The 20,787-nt window shown below is 33.7% G+C and overlaps 3 protein-coding genes and 2 pseudogenes across 4 annotated transcripts; 4 read left to right on the top strand and 1 right to left on the bottom strand.

Annotated features, from left to right (window-relative positions):
• The first annotated feature begins 3,605 nt into the window (after positions 1 to 3,605).
• LOC120193395 (cyclic dof factor 3-like) lies at positions 3,606 to 14,153 on the top strand. 2 transcript variants are annotated; one of them, XM_039195901.1, is made up of 3 exons: positions 3,606 to 3,617; positions 12,975 to 13,151; positions 13,320 to 14,153. In XM_039195901.1, exon 3 carries the CDS (start codon positions 13,550 to 13,552, stop codon positions 14,048 to 14,050), a length of 501 nt encoding a protein of 166 aa, XP_039051832.1. In that variant the 5' UTR covers positions 3,606 to 3,617; positions 12,975 to 13,151; positions 13,320 to 13,549; the 3' UTR covers positions 14,051 to 14,153. The 2 variants fall into 2 exon arrangements, with proteins under 2 accessions (XP_039051832.1, XP_039051831.1); XM_039195900.1 differs by lacking the exons at positions 3,606 to 3,617; positions 12,975 to 13,151 and adding an exon at positions 12,355 to 12,779.
• On the top strand, positions 4,791 to 8,574 carry LOC120193394 (annotated as a pseudogene).
• On the top strand, positions 9,264 to 10,095 carry LOC120193423 (annotated as a pseudogene).
• A 1,755-nt stretch (positions 14,154 to 15,908) lies between the features above and the next one.
• On the top strand, positions 15,909 to 16,748 carry LOC120193364 (casparian strip membrane protein 1-like). Its single transcript, XM_039195875.1, has 3 exons — positions 15,909 to 16,136; positions 16,211 to 16,334; positions 16,428 to 16,748. Exons 1-3 carry the CDS (start codon positions 15,919 to 15,921, stop codon positions 16,641 to 16,643), a joined length of 558 nt encoding a protein of 185 aa, XP_039051806.1. The 5' UTR covers positions 15,909 to 15,918; the 3' UTR covers positions 16,644 to 16,748.
• A 2,631-nt stretch (positions 16,749 to 19,379) lies between these two features.
• On the bottom strand, positions 19,380 to 20,513 carry LOC120193341 (NAC domain-containing protein 2-like). Its single transcript, XM_039195852.1, has 3 exons — positions 20,233 to 20,513; positions 19,871 to 20,151; positions 19,380 to 19,779 (listed from the first exon to the last, which is right to left on the bottom strand). Exons 1-3 carry the CDS (start codon positions 20,414 to 20,416, stop codon positions 19,405 to 19,407), a joined length of 840 nt encoding a protein of 279 aa, XP_039051783.1. The 5' UTR covers positions 20,417 to 20,513; the 3' UTR covers positions 19,380 to 19,404.
• Between the last annotated feature and the right edge of the window lie 274 nt (positions 20,514 to 20,787).

The raw sequence follows: 20,787 nt of genomic DNA, 5'->3' as shown, positions 1-20,787 counted from the left end.
AATTTGTTGACTAACGCACGAAAGGGGACCCATTATTATTTTCATACAATTGACCAAAACACTTGTATTTTGATATTTTAAACTATGGATACGTTGTTGATTTGACATTTGCTTGGTTATTTTACTTAAATTAATTCTATTATTTTGATAAATATTCATTATAATTTTATATATATTAAATTCTTTTATAAAAGTCGCTAATTTTATTAAAAATATAAAATATTCAAATTATAATGAAGGTTTACTACCATAATTGTAAACTAAATATATAATAAGAATATTTTCCTAAATATTAGTCACTTAGGATCACACAAGAACCATACATGGAAAAGGTTAAAAAAACCTAACCAAATAAATTGACAAGAGATAAATATGAATAGATCTGATGGCATCGATAAACGAATCACAAAGAGAATAAAGTTATTGAAAAACCACATACCGCAAATCAGTAATGAGCTATGTGAAAATACTATCCACGAACGCAATCGCATATCCAAATTTATCTAAGGGTCCAAATAGGGAAGATTATCATGATAATAAATAAGTGTCGTCTTGATCATTTGTGACGATGTCAACTCAAACCATTAAAAAAATAAACAAAAATAACGGTCAAACAACCGAAAATGTGCCATAGAGATAGAGAAAAACATGTCATAAAGACAGAAAAATACGTGCCAAAAAGACATAATTATTAAGAATAAAAAAACAAGAAAACGAAGATACGCTATAATAAAGTAAAAGAAAAATAATGAATACCGTCGGTAATCAATACCAAGACTAGTGTCGACCACCGATCACAAAGATAAAGAAAAAAAGATAATAACGGTGAAATATAAAAAAAAGAGAAAAAAAGAACAAACCCTAATTAAGATGAGTTATATATCATATTTGACTTGTATTAATAAAATCTGTTATCAACATATTTTCATATTTTATTATAATATTAGTATTGATTATGTTTATTTTTCATAACCAACGACGATGTTTGTTTGTATCTTTTATTTTTCTAAAGTAGATTAGAAAATTTAATCATTTTCTTATTTATTTTTATTTTTATTATTTAATAGTTAGTTTTTGTTCTTTTGATGATTTTAGGGGGGAAATGATACACTAGTATGATTATTCTACTTAAATTTTACATTTTTTTTTTCATTTTTTAAAATGTAAAATTTTATTTTGTTTTATAATTCATTTAATAAAACTTGTTGCTATTATTATTTTTAAAAAGACATTTAAAAATTGCTTTACCTAAATATTTACATTTTAGGTTACGTGTATAAGTTTCTGACATTATAGAATTTGACCTAAATATTTAATCAAAAACACATTAAAAACATGCATGTTGATAAATTTAGAAAGGTCCATAGGTTAGGTCTGTAAGTTCTTAACACTTGTTGAAATCAACAAAACATGTCCTCTAAAATACATGGAAATTAAAAATAAAAAATTGCATGCCGATAAACTTAGAACAATTCATAGGTTAGGTATACAAACCTAATTAAAAATACTTTAAGGTTTGAGGACTTCAAATTATCAATAGCATTTTAACTAAGTGGTTTTATTAATATCATCATCAATTATTAATAATTTTTTTTTTTAAATCTTATATGCAATATATTTGAACACACGTTAATCAAATTCTAGACATCATGTATCTGCTACATTTGCAACTTTAATTTGACGTGTTAAAAAGAAGGAAAATAAGCATATTAAGGTTTCTTTTATAATATGTTACATGTCGCATGTTTTAAATATATTTAAAGTCATATCTAATCTGACATTTAATGTTCGAGTTGATTTTTAGGCTCATTGAATATTGATAGATGAAGGTAGGGATGTAAATGAGACGAGACAGATCGCGAGCTACTCGAGATCGACTCGGTCAAGATTCGATAAATACTCAGCACTCGAATTTTTAACGAGCCGAAATGAGCTATTTGATTATCGACTCAAAAAGCTCGTGAGAAGCTCGAAAATATAATATATTAAAATTTTATTTTTTTAAAAAATAAATTATTAATAATATTAACATTATGTGTTGATTTTTATAAAAAAACACACAGTAAGATTCTCATGTATTTAAGGTTTATGTTCGAATTTGAGGCTTCAATCTAGTTAAGTTTAAGATTTTTTTTTCATTTCGAGCTGCTCACGAGCTTCAGTTCAGGGTTTCGAGTTCGAGTCGAGCTTAAAAATTTTAAACTCACGAGTTTTCGAGTCGAGCTCAATTTCAGAGTTTTCGAGTCGAGTCGAGCTCCACAATACTCAAGCTCGACTCGGCTCGTTTACACCCCTAGATGAAGGATTCAATTATAGTATTTCAAAATTTAGATACCAACTAAAATTTAAATATAGAGGATGGTATTTAATACAATTAACTTTTTTATCACATAACTAAAAAAGAATGTATAATATTTATAATAAAATTATATCTAGCAGCATCAAATATAATATTAAAATAATTAAAACATGATAAAATAAAAACAGTAGGTGTAAATAACTTTGCAAAGCTTTTGATGTACTAATTAATAAATTTCAAAAAATATATATATATTTGGTATGATGCAACATAGGAGAGTTGAAGTATTGCTACGTTCTTACGGTACTTAAGGGTTGAGCCACGTGTTCAGAGTTACATGTTAATTAAATACTCGTTTATTAAAATTATGTTTATTACGTTAGTTCAGAAACTTATAATATCAAACTTTAATAATACTTATTTGGCCACTCATATGGTTAAGAACAATTAACATTACTTTAATCCTTGAATTAGATCTAAGATTCGATCCCACAGCATCTTTTTTTCAATTAAAAAGTTAAAAAAATACTGAAAGATAACGATTAATTATAAAATTCAATTAAAAAAATTAGAACCAATATTAAAAATTAAATTCATCATTATATTCTAAGAAAAACAAAGGAAGAGGAAGCAGCCGCATTTGCCACGTGTAAAAGTCTCATTAGGCATTCCAGTCAAAGTCTAATCATCGGATGCTAGTGAAAGGCTAAAGGCGAAAGGGTAAAAAAGGAATAAAATAAATAAAAATAGGTTTTATGTTATTTAATTGATTTTAGGAGATTAAAATGAAAATAAAATTACAAGTCAGTCAGTCAAACGCAAAAACTCTGTTGTTTCTTTCACTTGGGAAGACCGGGAACGGCTTCTATTTCCCACCGTTGAGCTTTAAACGACCTCAAAGTTCAAAAAAACAAAGTCCAAAACGACAGAGATCCAAATTCTGTTTCTCAAGGCTGCGATTTCTCTCTTCGTTGGTAAGCTTCAGTCTTTGATTTCGCTGGAACTTGTAGTTTTTCTTCTTATTTTTTGCTTACAGTGTTCATTTTATTTCAGCTTTTTGTTGATTTTTTAATTCAGAAATGCTTTTTATTAAGTTATTTTATTCAATTTTCGCTTTTGATCTTCGCGTTTGCGTTGTTAAGTTTGGATTCAGTTCAATGCGCTTGGATCTGTCTCGAAACTTTTTTTTTGGGTTGTTGTTTGGTAAATTTTTTTTTTAGTTTGTTTTGCGGTAAAAATGAGCTGATTAGAAGATTAGGGAACTGAAATCTTGATTTTTTTTTCTTTGGTTTTTCTTTATGGAATTTTAAGGAAACTTGTTTCAATAAAAGCATGGTAACAATTGTGCTAAGTTCCGGCAAGGAAAAGGTCATACAGTTGAATCCGAGATTTGATTGACAAAAAATTCGGAATTGTATTTCTATTTTACTTTTCTTTCGTTTTCGACATTTTCTCGCGTGCCAATCATAGCTGTAATGAGTAATGACTGTTAATTTTCATTTCATTTATTTATTTAAAAATGTCCCCAACCAAAGCGAATAATGATACGGCAATGACATTTTCGTGTTGTGTAAAGAAAACGATTTTATGACTTTTGATATAAAATGAGAATAAAATTCATGCCTAGTCTCAATTAAAGAAAAAATAAATTACGGTTTCTCTGGGCAGAATTATAATTTATGATAAGAAATAATTTATTGTTTGAAGTTTTAAGTTCTTCCTGTTTGCTATAGTTATTCGTCTCTAGTTTCATTTAGTTATTTTATATAATTTTATATGTACAATGTTTCTTGTTTGTTTCAGTCAACATGATTACATGAATATAATATATCCATTGAAAGAGTAAGCTCAACAACTCCCTCCAAAAGGACAATTGGGGTGCGACAGCTTTATACAATTGACTTGTACATCTTGTTTGTCTACGGTGGCTGCTGCGAATTGTTTATTGTTTGCTTGGGGAAAATTTTAGTTTAGTGTTTTGTAAATTATAATGGTGGTGCTGATGTTTATGAAATGTATGACACTTTTCTCGAGATGAACTTGGTATAGGTTATCAACTTTGTAAGCGGAAAAAGTAGATGGCCAGGTTTTCGGTTTGATTTGCTTTAATTTTTGGAGTTGTGTGCTTGTTTGCTTTGTTGAACTGTTTCTCGTTCTGTTAGTATTATGGATGTGTTATTTATTTTTAGTGGCAAAATTTGATGCATTTTCTAACGAGCTGATTGGTTTCATTTTCTGTCAGCGTGACAATGCATGATGATAAATATTTCATGAAACTGCTTCATGATTGAAGAAGTTTCAAGCTTTTAAGCCAAAAGGTGATGCTTGCCAATTTTGGTAGTTGGCTCAGTTGGACGGCAGGTTGAAAATGAAAGCTGAAACACCCATTTGAAGAGGTGAAATGATCCTTCAGCATTTAATCTTAGACTGTTGACTTTCTGTCCAAAGTTCACCCATCTTAATTAGCAACTTTAGTTATTGCCTGCAGATTTTAATTTTGCAAATAAACTTGTATACTTATTTCCCAGATGTTTGCAAAAATATTGATGTGGCTGTATGATTGGCAGAATGAAGAAATGGTACGGTGGTGCTGTAGTTGCATCTCTGTTTATGTTGCTGCTGCTGAGATATGGTTTTATGAAAAATCCTGTTGAAGAAAGCTACTTGATGAATCCCTTCTCTTCTAATGGAACCAATCCACTTGAATGGGTGCGTTTTACAGCTTCACCTGTACTTCAGAATCCAGGAAATGCTTCTCAAGTAATTTCCTTTGATATCATAGCCTTAAGTCTCTTTGCTCAAAGGAACCTCTCCAAGGGAGAGCAACAGTCTTTGCTCACCTGGAATTTGTTGAAGAACTTAATTATTCATTCTCATGCTTGCCAAATGGAGTAGAGGCTATCAAGGAAGCTGGAAGTGCATGGAATAGCCTGATGGCTTCAGTCGAAGAGGAAAAGCTTGGTTATGTGAATGATAATTCATCTAGAAAAGCAAAAGAGAAGCAATGTCCCCAGTTTCTTAATAAAATGAATGCTACAGAAACTGAGAGTCACTACAAGTTGCGAGTTCCTTGTGGCCTCACTCAAGGTTCTTCCATTATAATCATTGGCATTCCAAATGGTGTTCTTGGTGATTTTCGCATTGATTTAACAGGGGAAGCACTTCCTGGAGAGCCTGACCCACCATAATTTTGCATTACAATGTTAGACTTCATGGGGATAAGGTAACTGAGGACCCAGTAATTGTGCAAAACACCTGGACCTTAGCTCATGATTGGGGTGAAGAGGAGCGTTGTCCACCAGAAACTTCTGAAAAGAATAATAAAGGTAGAAAGATTCATTACATCTTTTTTATCTTTTAGTGCAAAAAATTAGGGTCTTTCCTCTTGTTTTATGTTAAATTAAGGTCCTTGTAATTTGTCCTCTCTTCTGGATAACACATTAAAGAAATCCGAAAGTTTCATCAACTTCAAAAGTTCCTATTGTCTTCAGGCTTTATCTAGCATGGAACTCTATTCTTAATGAAATCAATTAATAGCTAGCTACAAAAACGCTTTACCTTCATTAGGTGCAATGAAATAGAATATTTCCACTTCATGTAAATTTCTAATTGTTTCCCCTTTGTTTTTCTTAATTGTTTGCATTCATGAGGCATGTATAAATGCATCTATAGTTCCTTCGATGTAACTCTCTACTTATTTATTTCTCCAGTGGATGAGTTGGACCAATGCAATAAGTTCGTGGTTAAAGATGATAACCTGACGGTAAGAGTGCACTCCCATGGTTCAAGGAAGTCTTCAATGGGCTTCTAGGGACTAAATCCAGAAGATATTTTCCTTTTAAGCAAGGTTCTCTTTTTGTTGCAACTCTTAGAGTAGGATCGGAGGGAATACAGATGACAGTGATGGGAAGCACGTAACATCCTTTGCTTATCGAGAAGTAATTTCTGAATCCTCCTGTTATGGAATTTGTTTAACATTTAATAGTTTTGTTAAGCTTAATGACTTGTTTTCTTCTCTTATGTTCAGACATTGGAGCCATGGCTTGTTAGTGAGTTTAGAATTTCTGGAGATGTGAAATTAATCTCTGTGCTGGCTAGTGGTTTACCCACTTCAGAGGATTCAGACCATACAGTTGATATAGAAACACTTAAATCAGTTCCTCTTTCTCTTCAAAGACCCGTCGATCTCTTTATTGGTGTTTTCTCTACGGCCAATAATTTTAAAAGAAGAATGGCTGTGAGAAGAACATGGATGCAGTATCCTGAAGTTCGATCCGGGACGGCTGTAGTGCGCTTTTTTGTTGGTTTGGTAAGGTTTTCTTGTGAATTTCTCTCACTCAAAATAGTTATAATTTGGACGCTCGGGTAATTCTAGTTCTATCATAGTAAGGGATAATCATTCTCTTCAAGCAATACATGGTTGAATAATATGGTTCTTGAATCTCGATCATGTTCTCAAGCCATTGTTGCACCTATAGAATGCTTATGATTTTATGCCAGAAGCATTTACTACTGTTAGAGGTCTCCAGCGGGGACAGTATTAGTCATGTTCTCTGTTTTTAGATCATAGTTGTACCGATAGATAGCTTACAATGTTTTGCAGTAATAAGTTGCTCCCCCACTAGTGAATGACAACCTTGTTCTTTTAAATATAATAAAATAGTTAAGACTGTTAACAGAAAATAGTTACACTTGGAAATTCTGGTGCCAAAATCTGTATCGCTTCCCTCTTGAAACTATTTTTGAGTTTGTGGTTTTAAGTTTTATGGTTATCTAAGCCTCTTACATAATCACTTACCGAGTTTGAGATATTCTGCAGCATAAAAACCATATTGTGAATGATGAACTATGGAATGAAGCACGGACATATGGAGATGTACAGCTGATGCCTTTTGTTGATTATTACAGCCTGATCACCTGGAAAACTTTGGCTATTTGCACCTTTGGGGTAAAGTCTTGTTCCCTTTGTTTGAATGGGAAAATTTGTTCATTTCTTAAGAATTCATCTCTTCTAAAGACAGAAGTTGTTTCTGGAAAGTTTGTCATGAAGACTGATGATGATGCATTCGTTCGTTTGGATGAAGTAATGGCTTCACTAAGCAGGATAAATGTGACTCATGGATTGCTTTATGGACTCATTAACTCAGATTCCCAACCTCATCGGAGTACAGATAGCAAGTGGTATATTAGTCCCGAGGTAGTTCTTCACTCGATTTCCTCAAATTGCTGTACTGATGTGATACACTGATGCTATGTCAGTGGATAGGGAAGCATAAGCTCTAAATTTTGCTTGATATGAGCACTGATTAGAAATAACTATGCTAGCTTCTGTTAATTTGTATTATCTTCATGTTAGCTACAAATCACCATTATATTTACCCCCAATGGGATAAAAATTGTCTTCTGCTGCTTACTATGTTCTTGCTATCATTTCCAATGAAGGAATGGTCCGAAGAGAGGTACCCACCTTGGGCACATGGTCCTGGGTATGTGGTGTCCCACGACATAGCGAAGGCTGTTTACAAGAGGTTCAATGAAGTACGCTTAAAGGTACAGTGGAATCTTTGACTACCACCTCCCTTTTTGTTGTTTTGATTGATGCAAAACAGTCACTGGCCAATGTTAAACAAATATTTCGTGTAAACAACAGATGTTCAAGCTCGAAGATGTGGCAATGGGGATTTGGATCGCGGATATGATAAAAGACGGTTTAGAAGTCCGGTATGAGAAGGAAGAGAGGATCTTTAACGAGGGTTGCAAGGACGGTTATGTCATTGCTCACTATCAAGGTCCAAGAGAAATGATGTGTTTATGGCAGAAACTCCAGGAGACAAAAAGAGCTAGATGCTGTGGCGATCGATAAGGCTTCTAAGGTATGCAATGACTCCGTTTAGGTTCTTTGACGAACAAAAACCGACAACTACATTTCACAACCAGCACTTTCCCGGTGCTAACTTTAACTTAACCAGAAATGGAGGAGGAAACCAATCAGCCATTGCTAGTTCCATTGATACGGGTCCGGAAAAATCGAGGTAATAGGTGTTTTGGTGGTCTTCTTGTTTCTTTTATTCTTTTAAAGTTTTGTTTGATAGTAGGTTGATGGGGTTGCTGATTATATTATTGTATAATAAGAAATCTTTTTGTAGGGCATACATAGTAATCAACAAGATTGATTAGGAAATGGTAGATTGACACCTTGAATAGAGAAGCCGTTGCAGCAAGAATTTGCAGGTTCTTTTTTAAGTGTTAACCGCCTACACATAAATACAACACAAATTCTTTGCAGATGTTGAATCTATTAAGTGATCTTATTAATAGAAGAGATGTGGCACTAAAAACATAGTTGATATCAGCACATTACCAACATCAAATTGAAATTGACTTTCCTTTGTTTGGTTTTGGGGTTTGAAGTGATAAACATCTTTTAAAAAACAAATTAATAAATGGTCTCTAATGCTTTATTGAATCTTTTAATTATTAAAAAATTACAGATGATTCTTTAATAATAAGATGTTTTGTTGACTCCCTCAACCATTAAAAGTTATAAAATAGTCATCCGTTAATTCATTATATTCTAAACTCATATTGTTCCGTTAAAAATTTAACGAACATCAGAGTTGGAAGTTAACATGCTCACTGAGATATGATAATCATTTGAGATTATGAGATTAGATTTTTATCATATCTTAGTCAGCAAGTTAGCGTTCAACTCAGACTGCTGTTAATTTTTTAACGGAAAAATACGAGTTTGGAACATATGAATAGTCAGGTCATCATTTTGTAACTTTTAATAATCGATGGATTCGACAAAGCAACGTCTTATATTCGAGACTATTTTATAACTTTTAATAGTTAGATGACTCAACAAAATAGTATCATATAATCAAGGGAACATTTGTATACTTAAACCCTTTAAAAATTAACATCATCAAATTCAAAGACATTAACGGTTATCTCAGTCGACGTGTTTTGTAAGTGATAAATGGTTTCTCATTAATCAACTTTCCAGATCTTCCCACAGCCTTCTTCACCAATCTATGGATCTCTCGATTCCAACTCCCTTATAACTTCCTTGTGATTTCCCCTAATCCCATCACTTTTTTTTCATTAATTGATTCATTTTAGAACTTAAAGTTTCTACCTTTCTTCTCAAGTTCCCTTCTGTTTTTTTCAAAGTTTCCATGGCTTCTGAAATTGAAGCTCCTCAGGTTTCTTCTTTGTTTGAAAGGTTGTTAAGGCACATAGTGCTTTATTTGTTTCTACCCTTTATCTTGAGATCCTCCAACAACAACAATGGCGATGTTTCAAGGCAAAACAGTGAAAACCCAGATCAAGAAACAGCTCCACAACGTGAAAGAACAATCCTAGTCAACCCGTTTACTCAGGGCATGGTGGTGATCGAGGGAGCTTCAAATTTGGAAGCTTTGCTACACGGGTGGGCTAACAAAGATGGTCACCGGTCACCCACCTGCTTTCAATGCATACGTAGAAGCCATGCCGAGCGTCGACATCGGTGAAAATGAAGATGGAGAGTGCGTGGCTTGCTTGGAAGAGTGGAAGACGAAGGAGGTTGCAAAGGAGATGCCTTGCAAGCACAGGTTTCATGGTGAAGGTATAGAGAAATGGCTTAAAATCCATGGCTCTTGTCCTGTTTTCACCTGTACGAGATGCCTGTTGATGATGAAGAGACGGGCAAGAAGAGAGGTAACGAGAGGGATATTTGGGTTAGATTTTCTTTTAATAATGGTTCTGAGAATGTTTCCTCCAGGGCAGATGAAAATGAAAGCCAGGATTAGAAGAATTTGTTTGATTTTTATTGGAAAATCATGTACATAGAAACAATTGTGTTCTTGTCGATGAATATAAATAAAATTTCGAACTTGCAAGGCTATTCTCACATGGAGAATTAGCAGAGTTTGTATCAACGAGAGACTGAGAAAACCTTTTACTCACCACCAAGAGATTGCCATGAAATGATCCACCTCGTTCCACCACTACCATTTGAGATTTTTCTCGGACAAGGTGGTCGCTGATGATGTAATCATGGGATCAGCCTGCAACTTCCTTTTAACGTCCACTGTCGTGCAAGGAAGCTCTGGTAATATAACGAACACCATGTGCAACACAGGATTCAAAAGTTTGGTCATGTAATTGAAGTTAGCTGTTTAGTTTTGGTGGTAGAATGCGGCTGACCAAGAGTTGTAATTGTTCATTCTTATGATTTGGACGATGATTTTAAAAGGAGTAACGAGGTGATTAGAAAAGAGATTTTAAATTTTTTACATAGTCCTATATCAAAGTTTACATATTAATTTTTAATGTTGGTGTCACTCTTAATAACCATCAAGGCTGTTTGTAGGCTAATAGGGCTCTTAGATATTATTATTGGGTAGTATATTTTATTCCGATAAATCATATAAGAGATTATAACTAAAAGAAAATTATAATTTTTTGAAGATTTTGATCATAAAATTATGATTTGTAAAGATTTTTTTTTGGTAACATAACAATAATCATACAATATTTCCCTTGCAACCATGAAATTATCAAAGATATTATATATTTACATAAAAATATATGACTTTTTCACATGTGAGAATACAATATTATCACGATAGATAAACTACTAAAGCATCTCCTAGTAAATGGAACGAGCATACAAATATATCAACATTTCTTTCTTGCTTTGACACCAAATTGATGTACAATCTAGTTATGGGTTCATTGTGTCAAGACAAGATGTGCTTTGTAAATGCACCTTTCACTAGTAGTATAAGTTAGGGAGATAAGTTTGATAATGGGGCATGTAGCCTATGAGATACCCTAAAAGAATAGGTTGATGGAATGGGATGTGATGAATGGGAGGCACAAAGTGATTGCAAAGTGACCAACACCTCATCTTCTTCCCACTTTCTTCATTCCACTAATAATGTCTTTTCTCTATGAGTTGTTTTTTTTCTTCAGATTCCTAAGTTTTTGACCTGACATTTCTATCTTATGCTTCCATTTACTTATAACATTCTTTAAAAAAAAAAATCCCAACTTTATACTATAGACAAAATGAGTAATATAATCGCTCCCATTTCCTGCCCGTGGAAAAACCGGTGATTTCGGTTGCCGGTCACAGCAGAAGACCCACGTGGCAAGACTATATTCGGTGAATAAATATGAACGTCGAGGATGAGACGGTTTTCAAAATGAATATTTGCCAATTTCACTTTAGCTGGTGGGACCTACACAAGAATATGTGCTGAGCTGTGTGCTTGGCAAGGCAGGTGGGTCACTTGTTCCATGTCGATGCCGGCATTGACAGGTCATGTGTATACATAACCAGTTAAGTATTTTAGTATTGGGTAAAATACATTTTCAGTCACCCAACTTTTAACATATTTCTGTTTGTTACATAATTATATATTTAGATTTTATCATAAACTTTTAAATTAAATCACTTAACTCACTTTGATTTATTATTTCAGAATATTTCTTATTTCTTCAATCATTAATTCGTTTTAAGCTCATTTGTTATCAAATTTAAATCATATACTCTTCAACCATTATAGAATACATATATCAATCCTCTTTTTGACAATTTTTCCTTTTTTTAGTTTAATCTCTTAACTTTTTATTTTATTCAATTTAATCCTCCAACTCAACCCTTTACAAATTCTTTCTTCACGTCATCTCCTTAACTCCTTTATACGTCCATCAATAAATAGCGTTATATATATATAAATTTAGATGAAATTTGATATATTGAATAATATTATAAATTTTATTTACATATATTAAAAAGAATATGAATATATTATATGATTAGACAAAGTCATTTAAATTGAAATCAATTATATCATAATATTATAAATAATCGTAATTAAATTTAAATACAAACTCCAAAAATACATTCATTCTGACTAGACTTCGACTCAAATTTTTAAAAAATAGACAAATTTAAATTTTTACACAATTCAATTCGATAAAATAATTACTACTTGTGTAATGATACGAGAAAAAGGGAGGCAAAGGAAGGCACTATCTTTTTAAGCAATGTGGAGGAATATAAGAGCATGAAAAGATCTTAAAAGTCCACAAAATGTGTGGTTCTCAATCGTCTTTGCCTCTTTCTCTCTTGCTTACTTGGCATTCCCACCCTTGTTTTTAAGCCGAACTCAATTGGGCCTCTTCAGTCTTCTTCCCCTCTCCCTCCATTTCAATTCACCAACAGAACTGGAATCAATATTTTCTGACAAAACAAACAAAAAGGTTCGGTTTAGTTATAAATATCACTACAACAAGATATTACTCAGTCATGTCTGAACTTAAGCTGTTCGGCAAGTTGATTCCATTGCTGACATTAAGCCAGGAGGATGAAGCTTTGGTCGATGATTGTTGTGACACAAATCTTCTTTCTTCATCTAGTTCTTTAGGTGCTGTTAATTCTAATCATGGGAATCAAGCTCAGCCTCCCATGGAAGAAGACCAGGTAATTTCTTTTTCTTAATTACGAAATGGAAATCATTTGATGGGCTGCTTTAGTTTCTTTCGAGGTTTTTAATGGAACCCTGTCGTTGACTCAGTTCTGTAATTTGTTCTTCTTCTTCTTCCTGCAAATCTTGATGGTTTAAGGGAGACATGTTTTGGGTTTGATTTTGATTTCTTCAAATTCAGTTTTGTAAAGTTTTACCCAGAAAAAAGAATTTTCTTTTCTCTTTTTTATACTTGCTTGGGCTGATTGCTTTGAGTTTTCTGTGAGAAATGTTATTTTCTTGCAGTTTCAAACAATCATTTCAGGTTGGCGCCGATTGCTTCCACGCAATTGAGCAAAAATACATTATTTATGTTTCTTGATCTTCAAGTAAGTTGCCCTCGCTCTGTTTTGATCTATTTCTTAAGGGTTCAGTGTCAATGAATCCACCATTGATGACGTTTTGAAAAAAATATAAACTAGTCTAAGCGTGAAAACACAGTCAATCTAACCGAAAATCATGCTTGAAATTTAATTGTGTGAAGTTCTGGTTTTTAGGGGAAGCATGAAGACGACGACAATGGCAGGATCCCTTTGTCTGAAAGGAAACATTCGTCGCTAGAAAGCTCGAAGAACGAAGAGAAGACATTAAAGAAGCCCGAAAGATACTTCCGTGCCCACGGTGTAATAGTAACGAAACCAAGTTTTGTTACTACAACAATTACAACGTGAACCAGCCCCGTCATTTCTGCAAAAACTGTCAGAGATACTGGACCGCCGGTGGAGCCATGCGGAACGTTCCGGTTGGCGCCGGCCGTCGTAAAACCAAGAGCTCTTCTTCTTCTGCCGCTTTGCATTACCATCATCATGTTATGATCTCCGAAGCTATCCTAGGAGCTCAAGCCGGTGCTGTTCTCACATTTGGTAATCCTTCTCATTTGCCTCCGCCGCCGCCACCGACTCTATACCGTCCCGGCTTTCCGGCAAGCTTCTACTTGCCGTCCCTGGGGAAACATTCCAGGGACGAAAAAGGAAGTGTTAAACCAGAAAACGGACCTTCGAATTCGAAAGCTTTGAGGATAGATGATACTGACGAGAGTGCAAAAAGCTCAATGGTGTCTGCCCTCATGATCAAAACCAACACCACCATGAATTCAGGAGGTATCTTCAACGGCTTCCGATCAAAAACCAGTAACGACGACAGAAATTATCGACTGAGAACATTCTCGGTGCTGCAAGCGAACCCGGCAGCCCTATCTCGATCACTCAACTTCCATGAAAACACATGAAAGAAGGAGATGACAATATAGCTAATAGCATGAGTGGTACAACTTGTAAATTAAATCATATTCTGATCTGAATCATGTATTGCTATATAAATATTCTAAGCACGTCAGGCGATGGCTTCCCATGGCTACATCAGTATAAATAACATATATTATAAATATTAAACCAAAATCAAATAAATATTGGGATTTTTAACGAAACATGTCCACATGATGGAGGAAAAAAGAGGTGTTTGTAGGGCCTGGATTGAATAGATAAACATGAAATTTTGATGTCATGGAAAGAGCAAGCAGCTCTCTCTTTCCAACACCAAAGAATCCAACTGCCAACCACTTGGATATAAAAGAAGAAGAAAAAACAAGAACAAAGTACTATATTTTGTGGTAAGATAACAACTCCACTAGTAAACCAAATATCATTGTTTAATAATTTCATAATATCTAAAAGATAATATATGTTTTAAAATAATTTTTAATCATTTAACGTTGAATGCTCACACCACTAGTATTATATATGGTGATCGAATTCGGATTCTCAAGGAACACCAATAATTCTTTTATCACCGAGGTCGTTTGATTCGTGCCACTTGTTTATGCTTTAAGATAAATAATAAATATATTTTATAGAAATTTAGATATGTAATATTTGAATAGTTCTCTCAATTTAAGGTTAATTTAAATTAATTTTTAACTTAAAATGCTATTATGTTCAACTTAAAATTTTATACATTTTATAATATTTTCGGTTACAACCAAAAAAATTATATTGCGACGGGTTTTGAGTTTACAATAAAAAAGGTTATACAATTTATAACATTTTCAATTACAACTGAAATTATTACGAAGAAGATAATATTTTCGGTTTTAACTATCCAATTCAAAAAGTTGTGTTTTTTTATAAGATTGTTTGTTGACGATTTATGCCGCTCCCTTATATGAATGTATTTTAGACTCTCCTTATGTAATTAATATGATTTTTATGCTTATATTTAAATATGTATAGAATATATATAGATGTTATAATATATATTTTAAGTCTCATTTACAACACTTAAACATATTTTAAAGTAAAATATATAAAGTAAAACGATCACAATTCCAAGTTATATATATACACACGAATAAATTAGAATTAAATCTAATAGTTACTATATATATTTAGAACAGATTAAAATAAATTCAAAAATGATTTATACATTATGAGATTTAAATTGGAATAAAATTTTAAGATAATTTATGATATAAATTCTTTATCACTTTTATTATTATTTTTAGTTTTACGAGATTAATTTTTATTTAAACTTCTAAACATATAGACGAAACACAAGTTGACACAGAAAATTAGAGCAACAGCCTTCAATCTCCTGCATGGATGGCTAATAAAAGCTGTTGGGCTTCCACTTCTGGCCCTTGGGTTAAAGGGTGCAATTCTAGTTTGAGCCCACCTCAAAAATGAAAAAGTCAATTTAATCCTTTTAACTTTTAAATAAAAAAAAATCTCAATTTCGACCCCTTCCGAAAATATTTATTCAAATCTTTTAGTTTTATCATGACCCGGAAAATATATTAAAATTAAATTGTAATTACAAAATGATAATTTTATTAACTTTTGTATGTCGTTTTCGTGTTATGTTTATAATATCCAAGACGAGACAAGTAGGAGCAGGTAGAGGTAGGGTTAGGATGTAAGAAAATGACATGATATGTTACGGAAGCAAATTAACCTAATTCCCCACTTTGATCTTGTTTTCTTTTTACTGATACAGTCTCAACAGAAAAAGAAAACCCACATTTGCCAAGGCATCGATAGTATAAATGTTCATATCTTTCACCCACTAATTAGTCCAAACAAGAGCTTCAACAACACAATAATGAAGACGTTATCGGTTGAATCCGGTGAAACATCCCACAACACAAACCCAGAAAACTCGATGATCAATGGGGTTGCTATACTAGATTTCGTACTGAGATTCCTTGCTGCCGGTGGGACACTAGCGAGTGCTATGACAATGGGTACCGCTGAAGAAACTGTATTGGTGTCTCAGTCCATTCTATTAAATGCCAAATTTAGTGATCTTCCCATGTTCACGTGAGTTATATACGATAATGTTACGTTGCGATCGTTGTTTAACAGGTTCTTGACGTGTCACATAATTTTTACAGGTTCTTTGTGATTGCCAATTCGGTTGCGTGTGCCTATCTTGTGCTTTCTCTTCCCCTATCTTTCTACCATATCTTCAGAAGAGCAGCCAAAAAGAGTCGACTCGTCTTGGTCACGTTCGACACGGTGAATATGATGAACAGCTTTAATTTCGAGGAATCTTACACTTATTTTTACGATAATTTTCGATATTATGTGTGTCTTACTTTTTTGTTCCAGGCAATGCTGGCCTTGGTCACCGCCGGAGCTTCAACTGCTGCCTCGATTGTGTATTTAGCACACGAAGGGAATGCCAATGCGAATTGGTCCGCGGTTTGCCAACAATTGGATTCCTTCTGCGAGCGCACTTCGGGATCGTTGATCACCTCTTTCATTTCAGCATTCGTACTCATGTTCGTTATTGTTTCATCGGCCATTGCCATCTCTCACTGCTGATTCAATGCGACGATGAAACAATGCATCTCTATATGTATTTGATACATTACGGTTCATTGATGTGTAGATTTGGCGTTCGAATTCTGGTTTTTATACTATCATATTTAAGCCTGTAACCTTCTTTATACCCAAAAATTAGTATCTATCAAGCAAGTAACACTGCTTCCTGCTTTTACTTTGATTCCATCAAGTGAGTATAAGTTGTGAACAGCACCGTAATCACGATAATTCTCAATTCAGACAAGTCAGCCGTGTATCAGATCGCTATTCATTAATTGTTCGAGCGCCGCTCCGGTGAGCGGCCATGTTTTGGGCTCCTTTTTATTCCTTTGGTTCCATCTGTGAATAAAGGGCAATGAAATGACCATGCAAGCTAGCATCACCGGCACCATCTTGCATCCGTATGAAAAAACTAAAAAGAGCAAGATTGTCTCGAACTTCGTTCTTTTATTATGATCGTCTTGTTAGTATTTCACATACTGTTGCGGATGATGCCATTTCAGGCTAATGTACTGTACTGTATATTATATTTTTTTTTCAAAAAAAAATGTTAGCCCTTATTTGAGCATATTAAAAAATATTGGGCTCTTATTCAATTATTTTAAAAATATTTATATTTACGTTTGACCCCTTTTGAAATGTTAGACCCTTATGCGAGTAAACCCTAAAATCAGACCCTAATCTAAATATTTAGTTTGGCATATTTTTGAAATACTTCTTGTAATATAAAAACGTGAGACTTTCAAATTAAAGTATATAATATTTCATATGTTGAGATATTCATGTCAAAATATGATATATTTATAAGGTGTTGCTTGATCGAGTTGAACTGAAACATTTTTTATAAGATATAACCGTGAAACTTTCAAGTCAAATAAGAAAAAAAAATCATATCATACCCTTGTTACAATACAGAATATGAGCTCAATCAAAAAAATAATACATCAGTGCGGCTGTGAGTACTAAGAATTTATGGTTGGAAATTAGGAGTCGGGGTGAGAAGGTCTACTGTGGTCTCCGTTGCACATCTCGAAACATGCGGTGATCACCTGGCTAGCCGTCCTTAATCGACTGGCTACTAAGGATAGGTTGTTGAAGATCGGATTGATGGTGGAAGAAAAGCGTGTCCTTTGTGGGTGGAGACAGAGTCAAGAAGCCATCTTTTCTTTGAATGTATGTTCTCAGCAAGAATTTGGAGGTGGATTCTGGGTCTAGACATTGTCAATTTGGTGAAGCTTACTATACAGAATAAATCATATGATAGGAATAATTATAAGGTTGGCCTTGTAAATTTTAATCTTTGTATATAATGGGGTCCTTTGGACCGAGTATCGTGTTTTAGTTGATACTCTAATTTTTATTGTAACATCTTGTTACTTTTTCTTTTAGATATAATACAATTGTTTTATCCAACAAAAAATAAAAATAATACATATCATAATTTTTCTACATGTCATCGTCCGAATATTTTTTACCATAATCATTAAGAGGTGTCTGTAATACAATCTCTGTTTGGGAGAAAGAATGGACCCAAAGTTTCTAAAATGTGACAGAGACTAAAGAGAACAGCGAGGCAAAAGCACTAAATGGAAGCCCTGTCAAGTATGACTCATTCAAGAAACCAGCATCAGACAAGAAGCTTGTTCAAGCACGATCACTTGGTTTTGCCCTGTGATGCTAATGGTTTTTTGTACGAAAGCACATCACTTGTTCGAACAGAAGCACCAAATGCTAAAATCAGTATCATACGTGTAAACGACAAAACAAAGCATTGCAGCAATTCTAGACGCAACCGTCCACAACATTGCTGCTGTCCCCACAAGGTGTTTTTGACCACCTTGATTCCCAGGTTTTCTCATTTGGATAAGTGACGCCGTAGTTATCCAGATTCCACCACGGTTTCCGCCGATCTCCGCTCCTTTCTTCTTTTTTATATTTTTCGTGTTCACGGTTCCCACTTATTATCCAAGTTTAATGCTTATTCTTTTGTCGTATCATGTGTTCTTTATGTGGATTGTTTTTGTTGAAATAACATCCAAGCCATTTCCACCCTCCTTTATTTTCTTTTATTGTTTTCTCCAAAGATATAAGTTTTACAATTTTATTAATGTCTCTTACCGGTGTTGTAATTATCTTTTTCGGTGTCTTTCATATCACTTAAGATATAGTTAACTCGCTTCATCATCTCCTACCACTTTATTAGTTTATATTTTACGTAAATTACATAAAAACTCCCAAAATTCAAAAGTCATGAAAATCATAAATCACTAATATTTATAATATCCAACATACGATCAGCGTAAAATCAAAATATAAAACTTACTTCCTCATTCTTGACCTCTTCATTATCAGAAATTTGAAAGGAAAGAAAAGTGAAATAATGAGTTTTTTAACACACACAAAACAAGGAATTTTTGGACCCTTTCATAATTTTTAAAATAAAAACAATTAATCATAATGATAGGTGATTAAAATAAGATCTGTCGAAAATTCAATAAGTACATTGAAAAAAAGTAAACTTTAGTATTGAAATAAGAGAGAAGAAAAACAATGAAATTTATAATTTACCTAAATTTATATGGACCATCCAAATTAAATTTGGGTTTTACAAATTTTCTTTTATCTTAATTTAATCTATTTTGTATCGAGCATTATTTCAAAAGTAATTGTACGGACCAATTAATCAATCCAAAATATATAAACAGCAAGCAAATAGTTTTTACAATTTTTTTTTCCAGAATGGATAAAGGTGGCCCATTTTCTACTGAAATTGAAACGTGGTGGGATGATTCGTTAAGCTCCCATTCTGGTTCACTTGAAATTTCCCAGAATCAGTAGTGTAATAATTATAAGGTATTTCTCCAATCTGAAGCTTTTCATCATCTTCAATCCCGGTATTAGCTATAGGGTTAGTGAAATCAAAGAATGAACCGTAAGTATTTTCGGTCAGAAGATGCGAAATCGGCCCCATGTAATCCATTTCCGGTAACTGAGAAAGCGAGCATGTTCTTGGGAATTTTAACAATTGTTGGTTTCCACCGTCGATCTGTGCGTTCGATTCCTCAATTTGTTGATCCAAAGCTTTTCCGGCGGAACTCTTCTTCTTGTAGATTCTACAAAGCACCCAATCGTCCAGCTGAAAAAAAAACGAACACACAAAACAGTTCACACAACAATTTCATCAAACGGTTCATGGACATGAACAAACAGGGACGAGCGAATCTTACTCTCATGGATCCATTTTGCCCCCTGACTTGTTTTCGCGAATCGTTTAATCTATATTCGTGCATGATCCAATTTGTTTTGACACCCTTTGGTGGTCGGCCATTGTAGAAGACAAGAGCTTTCTTCACACCAACGTATTTAAAATCACTGCATATGGCTTTGTCGGTTCCGGTGGCCTTCCAATAGCCGGAAACAGTCGCCCTATTCGGACGAACTCCGTTTGGATACTTCCGATCTCGTGGGGTGAAGAAATACCATTCATTTTCGCCAGACTCTGTTTTGTCTACCAAAAAAAAATCTGATTCAGTTTAAGCACAATAAGAGATGAACAAAGAATGATAAATTGGATGAAAATTAAACTAACCAGGCAATTGCCATGGATCAAATTTGTAAATATCAACTTCTGTGATTATTGAAGCAGGGCATGGCTTTGATTTGGCCTGGTTTTTTAGGTAAAACATGATTAATTCCTCGTCCGTAGGGTGGAATCTGAAACCAGGGGGGAGGCCAGAGCTTGAACTGTTGTTTGTTTTTCTTTCCATTTCCATTCAATTTTCCTCTTATCCAAACAGGAAATTCAAATTAAGGGGGAGATGATTTGAGAGGAAGAGGAAGAGGTAGAGGGAAAAGAAGGGTTTTTGAAATGTTTGCAAAGAGAGGGCTGTGGTTTTTATCGTTGAAGGATTTTTGTCTTTATTCTCGAAATGAAAGGTGATTGGCTTATGCTTTGACATTTTTGTCTTTTTAAAACATTAACCTCGTATCGTTATCAGATGACGAATTCACAATAACATGTACAACACGCGCCTCTCTCTCCCCCCTCTTCTATTTTGACTTCTTGTGTTTGGTTCATTGCACCTTTGTTAGGAAATTACTGATACTTTTATTGCTTTGGGATATCCAATGAGATAATTATACT

The sequence above is a fragment of the Hibiscus syriacus genome, unplaced genomic scaffold (genome assembly GCF_006381635.1).
Source record: "Hibiscus syriacus cultivar Baekdansim isolate YM2019G1 unplaced genomic scaffold, ASM638163v2 tig00116995_pilon, whole genome shotgun sequence".
NCBI lineage: Eukaryota > Viridiplantae > Streptophyta > Magnoliopsida > Malvales > Malvaceae > Hibiscus > Hibiscus syriacus.
Note: the sequence above shows the minus strand (reverse complement) of the source record. Positions and strands in the feature narration are given on the sequence as shown.

Coding starts and splice junctions, on each gene's coding strand:
- LOC120193364 (XM_039195875.1), top strand. CDS start 15,919: ATGAAGACGTTATCGGTTGAATCCGGTGAAACATCCCACAACACAAAC. Junction 16,137..16,210: donor AGTGATCTTCCCATGTTCAC/GTGAGTTATATA, acceptor TAATTTTTACAG/GTTCTTTGTGATTGCCAATT. Junction 16,335..16,427: donor TCTTGGTCACGTTCGACACG/GTGAATATGATG, acceptor TTTTTGTTCCAG/GCAATGCTGGCCTTGGTCAC.
- LOC120193395 (XM_039195901.1), top strand. CDS start 13,550: ATGCGGAACGTTCCGGTTGGCGCCGGCCGTCGTAAAACCAAGAGCTCT.
- LOC120193341 (XM_039195852.1), bottom strand. CDS start 20,416: ATGGAAATGGAAAGAAAAACAAACAACAGTTCAAGCTCTGGCCTCCCC. Junction 20,152..20,232: donor TGATCCATGGCAATTGCCTG/GTTAGTTTAATT, acceptor TTTTTTTGGTAG/ACAAAACAGAGTCTGGCGAA. Junction 19,780..19,870: donor GGCAAAATGGATCCATGAGA/GTAAGATTCGCT, acceptor TTTTTTTTTCAG/CTGGACGATTGGGTGCTTTG.